At 38.9% G+C, this 15,692-nt stretch overlaps 1 protein-coding gene across 7 annotated transcripts in view; it reads right to left on the reverse strand.

Moving 5' to 3' along the window:
- JAKMIP1 (janus kinase and microtubule interacting protein 1) overlaps positions 1-15,692 on the reverse strand; it is a 316,709-nt gene that overhangs the window by 121,104 nt on the left and 179,913 nt on the right. For all 7 annotated transcript variants that reach the window (XM_073342549.2, XM_073342544.2, XM_073342542.2 and 4 more), the window contains 2 exons: positions 4,361-4,489; positions 1,833-1,961 (listed from right to left, as the gene is read on the reverse strand). In XM_073342549.2, the coding sequence (XP_073198650.1) occupies positions 1,833-1,961; positions 4,361-4,489 (258 nt within the window). The remainder of the gene's footprint in view (positions 1-1,832; positions 1,962-4,360; positions 4,490-15,692) is intronic.

Genomic DNA, 15,692 nt, shown 5'->3' on the forward strand with positions numbered 1-15,692 from the left:
TGCACCAACCTGGTGGAGTGAGGACAATCAATGGGACACAATCATTCCGGGGTACAAAATATATCAGAAGGACAGAACAGGGCGTGGCGGGAGGGCGGGGGAGGGAGAAGCACTATATGTGAAAGAAAATGTAGAATCAAATGAAATAAAAATCTTAAATGAATCCACATGTTCCACAGAATCTCTACGGATAGTAAATTCCATGCTCTAAGAAGAATATAACACTAGGGATCTATTATCGACCACCTGACCAGGACAGTGATAATGACGATGAAATGCTAAGGGAATTAGAGAGGCTATCAAAATAAAAAAACTCAATAATAGTGGGGGATTTCAATTATCCCCATATTGACTGGGTACATGTCACCTAAGGACGAAATGCAGAGACAAAATTTCTCGATACTTTAAATGACTGCTTCTTGGAGCAGCTGGTACTGGTACCCACAAGGGGAGCGGCAACTCTCAATCTAGTACTGAGTGGAGCACAGGATCTGGTCCAAGAAGTAACTATAACAGGACCGCTTTGAAATAGTGACCATAATATAACAACATTTAACATTCCTGTGGTGGGAAGAACACCTCAGCAGCCCAACGCTGTGGCATTTAATTTCAGAAAGGGGAACTATGCAAAAATGAGGAGGTTAGTGAAACAGAAATTAAAAGTGACTAGAGTGAAATCCCTGCAAGCTGCATGGACACTTTTCAAAGACACCATAATAGAGGGTCAACTTAAATGTATACCCCAAATTAAACAACACAGTAAAAGAACTAAAAAAGAGCCACCGTGGCTTAACAACCATGTAAAAGAAGCAGTGAGAGATAAAAAGGCATCATGTGATCTTGGATCACAAACAGGAAGTTGGTATGGCCTCCTAAATAAAGATCTGCACTAGGACTCAGGAGATCCAGGTTCTATTCCCATTGTGACCACTGGCCTACTGGGTGACCATGGGCAAGTTTATTTTGTCTCTCTGCACCTCAGTTTCCCCATCTGCAAAATAGGGATAATGATACTGGCCTCCTTTTTATCAGTAGGTCTCAAAAAGCTCTGCAAAATGCTATATAAAAAGCTAGATATTATTATTAATATGTGCTAACCATTATTGCAAGGTGGAGTTAAGGTTGCTTGGGAGCCTGACAAACCCACAACCCACCAGGTAGGTTTGTCATGGAGGTCACGGATTTCCATGACTTCTGCAGTTCAGGCAGCCCCTGTGCCAGATGCACTGGCCGCTGCTGGCGCAATCTCGGGCCACCTTGCCTTCCTCCCCTATGCAGGAGCAGAGTTTGGATGTGGGAGGGAGCAGGAGGTTGGGGCATGGGGTGGGGTGAGGCAGGCTCTGGGTGGTGCTTACCTGGGGGGCTCCCCAGAAGTGCAACATCCCCCTCACTCAGCTGCTAGGCAGAGGCGTGGCCAGGCAGCTCTGCACGCTGCCTCCACCCACAGCGCTGGCTTCACAGCTCCCATTGTCCAGGAACTGTGGCCAATGGGAGCTGCGGGGGTGGTGCCTGCAGACGGAGGTGGCCAATTTCTGTTGGATTGTCTTTTTGAATTAGAAAGCATTACTTAAAAACAGGGCTATTTTAAACGTGTGTGTGTGTATGTGTGTGAGTGTGTGAGAGAGAGAGATTAAAAAAAGCCAGGATAAGATGCATTCTGAAACCTCCTTTCTGTACAGGCCTGATAAATCTAGAACAAATGTTTCACTATATTATCATCAAATCCTCAAAAGCACGTAATACATTTACTGCATGCAGTCCAATGACCTGCAAAGGCACACTTAGCATGAGAGATATCAGACTTCTGAGAAGTTTCAATAAAACTCATTTACCCTTGCTTCTCTCTCTGCATCCAGTGTCCCACCAACTTGCTCTTGAAGTAATGCATATGCTCTTTGTAAAGCTTGATATTCTCTGGTTAGTTGACAGAACCTTAAATCAGCCTCTTCTTTAGGAGTACTCTTAAAAGAACAGAAAAGCAAAACAGTATATCATCTTCTGTTGCTTCAAACATTAAGCTCTCTGGGCAGGTAAAACAAAGTTAGCAGTAGTTTCAGAGATTATGCAGTAGCTAGTGAAACTTGTAAAATATCTATCCGTTTCTGTAAAGATACTGATATGTAGAATTGCTGGGAGGGAGCAAAAAGGACAGGTGAGAACTTTATGCAGGACCTGGGCTTACAAAAGGGCCAAAGACTCTACCAGCCAGAGCATGAAAGTTTGTTAAACGGCTGCTTCCAAACCCATGTATATAGAGATATGAAGGACAGCACCAATCTTCCTCCGACAGCACTGATTACTCTTCCCCCCACTGGCAGACCCTAATTCCTAGTAGCTGTCCCTTCCAGTAAATATGCGCCTGACACCCGCTGCGACTAGCTCAATCTGCAGGACACTACCCCTACCTTAGACCTGAGAAAGAACTCCAGGAACCCTAGAGGGAATAAGGAGAGAAAAATCCCTCACTCCCGTCAGCTCTCATTCTTGCATCCCCTTGTGTTCTGAATGGCAAATATGGAGTTGGAGGAGTGGGGGAAGAGAACAGCAAGAAAGAATACAAACAAAAGAAAACAGAAATGTAGGAAGAGAACCTTACAGATTCCCAAAGCTTGATGTGGCCTTAAAACGCCAGCAGAGATTAGAGGAAAGTGGACTTTGGGGTGGAGAGAAAAATGCAGAGTTCCCTAACTGTGTTTATGTTTAGAATTTGAGTGCAGCATAAACTGGCTTGATAGAAAAAGTGAGTCAGAGTATGTATCAGAATAGAGATAGAACAGGGGACAGTGTGTATGAATGGGGGTGGCAGGGAGAGAAATAAAATGGATAGTGAAAGGAAAGTGCTGAATGGAAAGCATTTGTGTGACAGGCGGGCAGAGAGTGAATGGCTAATGAGAGAACTGAGGTAAGACATGTGGGTGAGGGAGGGAGGCTGTGAAAGAGAGAAGGAACGGAGACTGATGGGGAGGGATGAGAGAGAATATGACTCTGCACAGTTTTATTCACTGACAAAAGTGCCATAATTTTGAAGGACTCTCATTAGACCTCGCTGCTCACCACCATGGACCTGCTGCATGTGCACATGGACAGAGAGATGCGCACCTTCTTTTCTCAGTCATCTAACCTGAGGGTTTTGGGGCAAAGTAATTTAAATACAGGATGATGAGCAAAAGTTGTATACTGGTTACAGAGCTCTAAGTAAAACAACAGTATTGCCAACTCCAGGCTTGCAAAAAACATATGCCACGTCCAAAAATCATGACATTGGCTTAAAAATCATTAAGATTTCTTTTAAAATAGTAAACATTGGGGTCTTTTCATTTGCCTTCTGGGTTTCATATTTTAAAACTTTTCTCCACAATCATGAGGGCTAGAATTTTTTTTTAAATGAAAGCGGAGATTCTCCTGACTCCAGGAACTGGGGCTCCAAGAAAGAAAACCCCAAACAATATCATGAGACTCAAAAATCACAAGGGTTAGGCAACCCCAAACTAACAATAAAATAAACTGGGTAGAGTAGGGGAATTGGGGACGGGAATAGGAGATAGAGAGGGTATAACTGAAGGCTGGAACATATGAGTTAGCAAACAGGATAGGGAGACCTTGATTTTACATCTTGTCCTTGGCCTTGCCAGTCCTTACTGTAGCCTGGTTGCAGTGCATAACATACAGGTCCAGCAAAAACATGTCTACATATATTTACTATTTAAGCCTTAATAAATTGACAAAACTTCTCTCGATATCAAAAGCGTAGCGAGAAGGGCCTGACAGAACCAAAATAATCAAATAAATCATAATAGTCTAGGAATAGCTATTGTGGAGCAGCCATGGATTTTGTCAGTGCAAGTGCCAATTGATTTTCTTATTTTGACAAGCAAGAGATATTGTGAAAAAAGGAATTCTATTTCTCAAGCACTGCTGATATTTACCAAGTCTGATTTAATTAACTCTGAACTCATCAAGACAGACAGACATTAATGCTGTCATTTATTAGCTGGGTTGCAACGGCTTAGCTAAATTAGTGTATTTTTCATAGATTTCAAGGCCAGAAGGGACCACTGTGATCATCTAGTCTGATCTGTACACCACAGGCCACAGAACTTCCCCCACATAAGTCCAGAGTATATTTTTTAGAAATCATCCAATCTTGATTTTAAAATTGTCAGTAATAGAGACACCATGACTCTTGCTAAGTTGTTCCAGTAAGTTAATTACTCCTACTGCTAAATATTTACACCTTATTTCCAGTCTTTTACTAGACTTAAAACAACTGTTTAAGTTGCAAATGCAGAAATACAGAGAAATAGGAAAAATATTAACATTCATTTTGTATGTTTTATTATGAAGACACTTTGTTACTTACATCATCCAAGTCTTCTTCTGGTGTTGCTGGCGTTCTGTCTGTTTTGTCCGTGTTATATGAAGTTACAGATGAGGTTTCAGAGTCAACAGATTCTTCGTCAAACCCAAAAAACGTCTCCACAACATGCCTCTGAAATGTCAGTTTTTCTAGGTTACTAATAGGGCATTCAGTAATAATCTATAACCTGGTTAAATAGACAGCAAAAAAGGTCTTCAGTAAATCCTAGTCTGACTTTACTCTCAAGATGCTTTGATTCTTACCCACAAGGACAGGAGGCTCAAGTTGGGACACTTTGGCAGTCCCATTGATTTCAATGGCCTACTAAGTGCTGTAGGATTAAGTCCCTGGTAACAAACTGAGAGAGCCTGGGAAGACAAGAGTGTTGCTCCCTCCATGTGTATGCACCATTTGAATGCTGGTAAAGAAATTATTCCTTTCAGCATCTTTTACTCGAGTGTTTCAAAGAATCAGACAGCATATTGCACTTGATAGCTGCCAAATACAGTCATGCTCTACCACAAGTATAAAATACACTTAACCACACAGAAAATCATCCATGTTTTGAGATATTAGGTAACCAACCTATTGAGATGCAACATACAAGAGGGTGTTAGAAGAGGGGTATATCGTATTCAAAAAAGTTATTCACTGACATTTGTCATTCATATTATTAATAAAAACAAAACCAAAAAAAATCAGAAAGTAGAGCTTAAAAATATGTATTTTTCAAAATTATTGCAATCAACTTGAAGATATCAGTTCATATATCTTCATTTGTCTGAAATACTATCATTTCAAAAATGAGAAAAATGGATTCTCTAGAAAGAAAAAATAAATACCAGCATGTTTAAGGAAAATTAATCTTTAGTGAAAATTAATATTTCAATGATTTTTTTTTACATCACAGATAACATAACATTGAATTAATGGGTACAGAATATAACAGAACCGCATTAAAAGGTACAGGCAAGTAGCGTATACATAACACGCATCATGAAAGATATTAGATCAGCTACCAATGTCAGCAGGCAAATAAAAAGTCATAACTGCAATGAATCTTTATAGGACTGATAAAAAAGTAAACTGATCTTAAAATTATCAACCTTTCTGTGCTCTCCTTACTTCAGTTTTTGATACATGCCCAGAATACAGTAACTCTGCAGAAAATTCTGCTGCTTCAAAAATAAAAGCATCGTTTAGACATTCAATTGTGAAAGTTAAACTCTCTTAGTTCTGCTGAAGATCAACAGTTGCAGGAGGGGATACAGGCCACAGCTTAAATTAGCACAACTCATCAACTGCTAAACCAATCATTCTGTGCTACTAATCAAACCATTCTCCGTAGGATGAGTGTTGAGACAGGCACCATGGCTTACTGGGTAGAGAACCGGAGACCTGGGTTCAATTCCTGGCTGTGCCATTGGCCTGCTGGGTGAACTGGACATTTCACCTCTGTTCCTCAGTTTCCCCATTTGTAAAATGGAGAGAGTGATACTGACCCCTTCGTAAAGTGTTTTGAGATATACTGATGTAAAGCACAATAAAGAGCATGGTGTTACTGTTCTGCAGCATTGCCACTCTCACTTGCGCTAGGCTGACTTGAGCAGAGCAACTTAAGCTAACTTGCTGTGAAGACAAACCCTTAGAATACTTAAAAATTTCACTCACAGACTGAATTAAGAGCCTAATGTTTCTAGTATAAAAATCCCCTTTCAAATATGTTATGTTCATGTTGAAAAAAGTTCAAAAACTGAAAGAAAGTAGAAACCTGAATAAAGCCTGGACTCTTCATAACTCTGCAGAGGCCACAAATATAGACCCATGCACTTGAAAGATCTCTAGAGATCAGCCTTCCCTTTCCAATCCTTATTAGGTCATTAGGAATTGCTACCCAATCTATACAGAGGGAGGCAAAAAGAAAAGGGATTTAAGTACTAAAACCTGCTCAGGTACACAGCTATTTTTAGTTATTCAGTAAGCTCCAGGATTTTCTATGTTATATGTTAGAACTATGTCTAAGACAAGACATTTAAGATGGAAATTAATCCAAGAATTTTAATTCTCTCCTCTAGCATTCACATTCTTCATAATCCTTAGCTTTAGAGAAAGTTTGTTTTCCTTCATTATAAGTCCTTTAGAAAAGAACAAATAAATCATGGTGCACAATGTGTGTGTGAACCACTGAAGAAACACCCAGCAATACCTACAGGGAGCATCAGTAGCATCATTAAACTCAGGACAAAAGTGTGTTCATCAACACTGAAATGTTCTTTGCAAATATTGAGACAAACCATAGCTAGATTTATAAATAACTCAGCTTGAATACCTGTTGCTTTAAGAAGAGGTGATCTCAGGGAATAAAAACAAACACAAAAGATTGGTCCTTTTGGTTTATGTAATAGAGCCTTGTTGATTACAGGGATTATTTAAAAATAATAGCTACTGAACTATCAATATACAGATATATTTGTTACTCAGCATATTTAAACACATCATTGGCACCAGGCCTCCAGGAAATATCCACACATTGTAATAAATAATGCAAATGATAATTAGATAGGGGAAATTAATGTTTCCCATGGCATGGAAACACTCAAAATCTTCAAGGATAGTCAAGGATTGCTAAATACTACACATATTTGTGTATAATATTTTGGGTTTAGAGCGAATCTGTTTCATTTACTTTTTATAAACACTGCTAATTACTATGCCTGAATGGAGAATTTGCCTGTTTGTTTTTGCGTTGATTACATACTTGCTGGGACACAATGTAGTATTTAGCCATTGCACATTAATGGCATATTTATGAATTACATCATGAGATAATCACACAATTGTCATTATTAATAATAACTATTTATTGTTGCAAGTGTGATAGTCTAATATTTGTAGCAATTGGCTATAAAAATGGATTCATATACAACACACAACAAATAAACTGACCGGGAAACAGCTAGAGGGAAAAAAATCAGACATACAGTTGACCCAAAGTTGATAAAGTGTTAAGAAAATTTTACTACCTGATAATAAATACTATGATAAACAATATATATGCACACACACACACACACACACACACAGAGAGATCATGAAAGATCATACCTATTAATTCAAAAATCTGATTTAAAATAGATTTCTAAAATATATGTATTCTAATGTGCCTTTTATTATTCTGTTTGCTCTTTTTAACTATACTATTTATGTCAGAATTTTTCTTAAAATGTGTAAAACTCTTGAAATTGTATTTGTATATATTGTTTGTAATTCTAGAAAGTTGTTAATTAAAGGTGTTATTTTTGTGTACACATATGCAATCCTAAAGTTCAGATCATAACCTTCAGTGTAAAATGTCCATCTCAATAACTGAAAATATGCATAAGAAAAATCTGAAATATTTGGCAATAATTAGTGCAAATTAGGATGTAATTTTGGATTTCTATACCAATGTTTTCACACATACTTTTACAGTATAATTGTGCATTACATTTTTGCAATTAATGTTTAGAAGTTCAATAGGACTTATGACAGAGTAAATATATTTTCAGAACATGAAGATCTACAAAATATTCTGTATCTCAGTGGTGATTCCTGTTGAGTCAAAACTAGTCAATTTGATTAATGTTGACAAAATTTGTGATGCAGAGTCTGTTCCATAAAATATATAGATGTTATTGCATACAAATATCTATATATATAATAGTACTACATTTAATTGAATTAGATAGGTCTACATGTATATGAACCACCTAATTTCTATATAGCCTCAGGTTTCAGAGTAACAGCCGTGTTAGTCTGTATTCGCAAAAAAGAAAAGGAGTACTTGTGGCACCTTAGAGACTAACCAATTTATTAGAGCATAAGCTTTCGTGAGCTACAGCTCACTTCATCAGATATAGCCTCAGTGGCTTCATCTTCCCACACGATTTAAGTATCACACATTATTTTCAAGTGATTAAATCAAAACAGGAGAAGTGGCTAAATCACAATGAACTGAATTACGCTGTAATTAGAACAAATCAGCTATTAATTTATAGCTTCTTACCTTTGTGTTTATAAGTCATTTCCTGGCAGCCAGAAAAATATAGGCACACCAGAGCACACAGACAGATAAAAAAAGAGAAATATAAGACAAGAAGTATGTACTCCATTGCGCTGGTCTGAAGAGTGAACAGTTTCAGTTGTAATCACAAACACAGCCCATTTAATAAAGCTTACAAAGCAGAAATTCGTCTTTTGAGTCCCACAGTTTCAGTTATGGGCAATTTTGTTGATGTCAAAGCAATGACTCCAATTTTTATTTTATCATTGTAATTCCATTCTAGAGATAAAAGCCTTTCCAGGATTTCATGGTTCTTTGTCATATATTTCAAAAAACTGAAAAAAGCCCTGAACTACAGTGAATCCTAAGCAGAAAAGAGACCTTTAAAATATTCTCATTACTTCAAGGAATCTGATGTCACATGCAATTATTAAGAAATTTCTATCAGCTCCGGCTGCTCTTTCTCACCGAAGAAAATCTAGGAGGTTGAGTGTGTGTGGTGATTATATTTCTTCTCTGGGTACCCTGCACTCAGATGTTATAAAGCTCCACCCCACAGTGCTCCTCTTTACCTCTTAGAGACCTGAGCTGGTTGCCAGCAATGTTCTAGAGATTCATACATCCCCTGACAATTAGAAGACTGCACAGCAAAAGCTACAGTAGCAACAGTAACCTGGCGCAGAAGAAATATAGCTGGGAAAAACAGATAAGACTTTGGCATTTCCAAAAGCGTGCCAGCTGAACTAAAACTACTCTCACATGAGAAGACTCTAAAATCTAACTGGACCAGGCAAGTACACCATTTTTCCTATCAGATGTCTTAAGTACCACAATATGAATTTACAAAAAATAAAAGGAGGACTTGTGGCACCTTAGAGACTAACAAATTTATTTGCGCATAAACTTTCGTGAGCTACAGCTCACTTCATCAGATATGTACTTTGTTCTAGCTAACAAGCAAAGCTGACTGCAGGCTATCAACATTAAAAAACAAACATGGAGGAGTTGTTGCTTCCACACAACCTTCGCATGCTGAGAATTATAGAAGACAGATCTTAAAAGGTACCATCTCAGGGAAAAAAAACAATTGTTCGGATGCAGTTCCTTCCCACTCACGAACATATCCATCACCTATTTATTAACAGGTTACAAAATTAAATCTTCACTGCACAGCAATCCTTCCAACCAATCTAGAAAAGTTACATGTTTTCAGTATTCTGGAGTCAGCACTAATCCATAAATGGTTAATTTAATCTCCCCAGTCCTTGTATTTAACAAATCTCTTTTTGCCCTTGGTCAGGGTTCTACTGATAGCGGCACAACTGAAGGTGCATGGGAGCCTGGTGCTTCACTCCACCTCCGGCTCCACCTCCAACGTCCTAACCAGTGAATGACCATCTGCTTCAGGCTCATTCATCTGGGTCACTATTCCCTTAGAAAAAAGAAAAGGAGTACTTGTGGAACCTTAGAGACTAACAAATATATTTGAGCATAAGCTTTAGTGAGCTAAAGCTCACTCTACTTACAGTGCTCAGGTGGCCCCTCTCTTAAATCTTTACCCTGGACGTTCTTTTGGCTTCTCTAACTACTTCTTCCTACATCTTCCCCTGGTCCCTTTCATATAATACCTTTCCACGGAAGCCCCTCACAGGTTCTGTTCCAAGTCCTCTGGCCTGAGCACTCTCGAGAGCCTCTTATAAAGCCTTTCTTTGCCCCAGTCTTTCTCAGACTGAAACAAAGCCAGCCCCTTTTGTGGCAGATACCACTTTCCAGCTTACATGCATCCGAACCTATTCACGTGGCCCTTCTCAGTAAGGTGCTCCCTCTAGTCAGGTGCTTCACTTGAGGTTTCCCCATTTCCCGTGTTCAGGGAAAGCCAGACACAGAAGGAAGAAGGTCCACATCCCCTCATAGGCTGTAGGTAAATTATACTGAATGATTCTCAGAAGAGCCAGGCACAAATACTTTATTTTCCCCAAGATAAATCTTAGTAAATTTCCACCAGTGTCAGTCCTCCCTAATCAACACAGCCATCCTGATCATTACTTCTACTATTGTACACCTATGTTATCATAGTCAGCTGTGGATACAAATATCCAGCCCATCTGACAGGCAAAGCCACAAACTAATTTCCACCAGTACTGAACACTTTCTGGGTTTCCACATTCACACTGTTCTAAACAACATCTTTGCTTTTATTTTCAGTGAACAGTGCTTGAAATCTGAGTAAGCTATGAACAGATTAAAGCGTCAGATGCTGTTCTGTCGATATTGACTTTTTTTTTAGCCCCCATTCTGAGACAAAATTGATTTTATCAGGATGTTTGTGTCTGACTTGTTGAGCTTGGGTCTGGAAGGCAATTTCAAATCAATCCAGTCTGCCTACGTTTATCTCAGTTTTGCTTATTTTTCTAAACCGTTGAAATAAAAGTTTTGTGCAAGGTTCATCTTGCTTGCTTTGCTGTTAAGCTGATTTCTGTTAATCTTGCTGGACTTGATTATCTAGTTATCAATTCTAAAACATTCCAGATTTCTTGTCCTTGAAACCTGGGAATTGAGACAAAAGCATAGGCTGACAGCCAGTTACTGTCCTCAGATGTATGCATAAAACACTCATTAAATTAATTTACTTCAGGACAAAGTTTTGGCTCTTAGTGAATTTCACAGGCAGCTTGTCATAGAGCTACATCAGATCTTTGAGACACGGCTGCCTTAAATGGTAGTTGAGCTACTATGGTTCCCATTGACAGTGAGAGTTCTACTCAAGATACAACAACACAAGGAATAACCATGGCAGATCTAATGTGTCTTTAAAAATCAGTTTAATCTAATCTGGAATGACAGACACTAAAATACATTAACTATAATTGTACGGTGGTTTCTCTGCATCACTATAGGGCAGAAAAATAAGTTTGTTTGGGTGCCTTAACTGCATTTCCAGAATTTGAGATGTTTGGATTTAGGGTTAATCCTAACTCTGAATTTCCTGAAATTATAATGCTTTTTTCTGTAATAATTACAACATCTTTGTATTACATTTTCCCTATATACTTTCAACCTTAACTCTATCAATGTTGGGTTTTTTCTCTAGGAATTAAAGGGAGTGGAACAAAAATTATATACAAATGTAGAGCTTGACCCTGCATCCTTCAATCAAATAATTGTATACAGAACATGGAAGATACAGTCTTCTGATAGTACATAGCTTCCTTCTAGTCAACTTCACCCTTCATTACTTGAAGTCTGTCAGACAAAAGTAACCTAATCAAACACATCACAGGAGGCCTAGATTCTAAAAACTAGTCTGTGATCTAACCATAAATGATTAATTTGAAGTACATGATCTCCCACTAGCAACAGAAACGTGCAAACATTTACAAGGAAGTATTTACATTTTAAAAGCATAAATCAATGTTGCAATGCCACTTGTAGCTGCATGCATGAAAAATAACCTACAGGTTATATGACAATATGGGCAGTTAGAACATTTGCAAACCTATTCTTGAGGACTTGAAGGCTTCAAACCCTTAGGGCCTTTGGAGGTTCATTCTTTTATTTATGGGTTTTAAGTCAAGCTGGTGAAATTTTGTTCGAATTTTTTTTAAAATAAAAAGTGGACAATTTTTCAAAACCAAAAATGTTCACCCAAACTACTTGCTTATTTTGAAATTTTCCACTTTTTCAAATGAGAAAACAAAAAACATTGATTTTCAGTTATTAATTTCCTCCAATTTTTCCCTTTTCTCTCCATTTTTCAGTGGCAAAATGGAAAAAGGAACAAAGAGCGGAAAGGGGGTAGGGGGAAGGAGACAAAGCAAGAAAAACAAAAAACATTTATATTTTTGCTTTTCCCGCACTTCAAAAAAAGCAGAAAATTTAACTATTTACCAAAAAGCACACTTACCACTTTTTGACCAGCTCTACAGTGAGCTGAACAAGCATCTTCTCTCTCTTCCTTGGTTTATTCTCTCTCATGATATCTGCCTCCTTCCACGCACCTGTTCCTTCAATCCCCAGAATTCCTTTCCACACAAGAAGCACGAAGGAGCCAGCATCTCCTCCTCTAAAATCAGGTAGAGAATTTCCTGCTCCCCCAACCTAGTTCCCAGGAGCAGGGCTCACTTCACCCTTTTGTTTAGCTGGCTTTTCTTTGAGTCTCTATCTAGTGCAGCATGCCACACATCTCCCGGTGCCCCCTGGCCTGCAAACTGGCAGGACAGTCAGAATTTATCATGGAAGACCAGACTTGGCCCATTCCCTCACCAGCTACAAACCTTGCCTTGCCTTCCCTTCTCCTGCCACATTATCCCATGTGGACCCCCTAGGTACCATAGATACTGGCCACTCATCCAGGTGTTTAATACTTTAGGTGCAGAAAGTGTCCTAAGGGTTAAAATGTACTAAGTATGGGCAATGGAGCTAAATGCTGTTATTTCTCCTTGAACAACTTTCCTCCTCTTTTCACTACAGTACTCTGGTATTTACAATTCGACCTCTGATTTGCGTCGATAGCGTGAAATAATATTCTGAATTGCATGTCTGTTAGTAGTTGTACCATTCTCCCTCATGAAGAGGGGATGGAGTCTGTAATCATAGCTATTGCTTCATACTTTATGTTTCCTCCTGATATAGTTTTCAGAGTAATAGCCGTGTTAGTCTGTATTCGCAAAAAGAAAAGGAGTACTTGTGGCACCTTAGAGACTAACCAATTTATTTGAGCATAAGCTTTCTTGAGCGTGAGCTGTCGCTCACGAAAGCTTATGCTCAAATAAATTGGTTAGTCTCTAAGGTGCCACAAGTACTCCTTTTCTTCCTGATATAGTTGTTATATTCCTACTAAAACAATAGAGAAACCCCACTGATTTCTGTGCTCACTTAATACTGTGCTCTGTATGGTGGGGCACAGAAAATGAGAAAGCAGAATACTGAATAATTCCATCTTTTTCAGAACACCGACTCAGAATTGGAAGACACATTAGTCAGCAGCCATTTACAAATGTTAATCAGCAAGACAATGGAAATGCTCCCAAATACCGATTTAAACATCCATAGTTGAGGACCTTTTCTTTAGAACACACTGACCGGAGAGCAATTTTTAAAACACAAGCGGGAGGAGGGGATATTGGAATACTGTAGGTCAAGACATTTGTCTTCACTAGGTTTTCTAGTAATATTACACCTTCCCAAATCAGAGTTTATTCAGCTCTCTTTTTCCACTCTAAAACATCAGCAAGGACAAGACATAGTGGTTTATCTTATTTTGGCAAAATATATATTTTCAGGGACAATCATGTATAGCTACTGACAGTTATGGTCACAAAACAAATGGTATAGTGTATAATGGGAATGCCATTCAGGATTTTGATGTCTTTACTGGACTGGACCTTTCTAAATTGTCATCCCATTCATGGGGAAAACAAGGAGTAGACACAAAAAATTCTTTGGCAACTGTGGGAAAAGTTTATTTAAAAGGTGAGACTGATAGGCTTTTGATGTGATAGGCAATGACCACTCAAATTGAAACTGATAATGTTTTTTTTTTAAATTATGAACTGTGAATATGTTGAATTTATGGGGAAACTTTCAAAATCAGCAGCTGGGAAAGGTCTGGCCAAGCATGCCCCATTAGGAGCTAATTTAAATAGTAAAGTAAAAACATCTTCTAGGAAGTGAATGCAATGTTAAGAAACTACATAAATGATCATCATGTTCCCATTATGCCTCAGGCATTTAGGGCAGCAAGGAAGCTCCTCCATTGCTGTCTGTTTCTGGCAAGTCTTTCAATGATTCTCCATCTGAGCCCCAGGTTTTTCAGCTCGGCTTCCACAACTCTTTGTCATGTTGTTTTCGGGCGGCCTCATTTTCGCTTGCCTTCAGGTGTCCATCTTATTGCTACTCTGGTGATGGAATCAATTTCCATCCAAAGCACATGGCCAATCCATTTCCAGAGCTTCCTGGTTGGAAGCTGGTTCTCATCTCCTCTTGGCTGCACTGTGTCAATGGATCTTGGTTTGAGATAGGTCTAAGCCAAAAGATACAGAGGATTTTTGTGAGGCAGGTTGTATGGAATGAAGACATTTTGGACAGGTCATACTTTCTTATTCCCCAGCATTCTGCACTATAAAGTAATGTTGAAAGTACGCAGCTCTGATAAATCTTGAGTTTGGTTTTGGCGTTGTATTTTGATGATTTCCAGACTGTAATTTAAGCTCCTGAAGGTGTTCCTGGCTTTACTGATTTTGTTCCGGATGTCCTGGCTGATGGTGCTGCCCAAGTATGTGAATGTTTCTACATTGGTGAGAACATAATCCTCTATCTGTACTGGTGATGGTGAGGCAACATTAAACGTCATGATATAAGTCTAATTGCGGTTGATTTTCAGTAAAATTTGCTGGCTGAATGCGTGGAGTCTGAATGCGCTGAATGTGTTGTTTTTTCTTGTATACGGTGTTGGGTATGTGCTAGGACAGCAAAATCATCTGCAAAGTCCACGTCTTTAAGGGACAGAAGGGTGTCCATTTAATGCCTCTTGTCATGTCTTCTGTTGTACGCTGCATTACCCAGTCGATGGCAATGCTGAAGAGGATTGCAGACATGACACACCCCTGACATACTCCTGTTTTGACTTCAAAACGGAGCTCACTGTGATCAACACTGCATGTAAAATTGAAATAGAAGCTTTTGGTGATGTTGATTATACAGAGAGGGATTCCATATGCCTGCAGAACGTGCCATAGGCTGGTCCTGTGAATGCTATCAAAAGCCTTCTCAAAAGTCTATGAAGTTTATGTAGAGTTGTGGTTGCCATTCTAAGCATTGTTCTATTATGTTTCGTAGAGTGAAGATCTGGTCTGTGGATCCACACCCTTTCCGAAAACCAGCTTGCTCTTTTCTGAAAATGCTATCAACTGCCTCTGATATATGCTGGACTATGATCTTACACAATACTTTGCTTGGCACAGATAAAAGGGTGATACTATGCCAATTATTACAATCTCTGAGAGTTCAGTTCCTTTCTTTGGTATCTTCACTATAACGCCATTGGTCCACTCATCTGGTACTTTTTCCCTTTCCCAGACTGATGTAAATAGAGGTGCCAGGATAGATGCTGCTAACTCAGGATTTACCTTGGACAATTCTGCATTCAAGTTATCCTTGCCAGGAGATTTCCCATTTTTTAAGGATTTGATGGCTTGAATGATCTCTTCCCTTAGTTGGGGTGTCTGTGCTGATATCAAGATCTTCTTCTGCCTCCTGGATGTTTGCTTCCTCTTTAGGTAGCTCCCTGTTCAG

This window comes from Lepidochelys kempii, chromosome 4, assembly GCF_965140285.1.
Source record: "Lepidochelys kempii isolate rLepKem1 chromosome 4, rLepKem1.hap1, whole genome shotgun sequence".
NCBI classification, from domain to species: Eukaryota; Metazoa; Chordata; order Testudines; family Cheloniidae; genus Lepidochelys; species Lepidochelys kempii.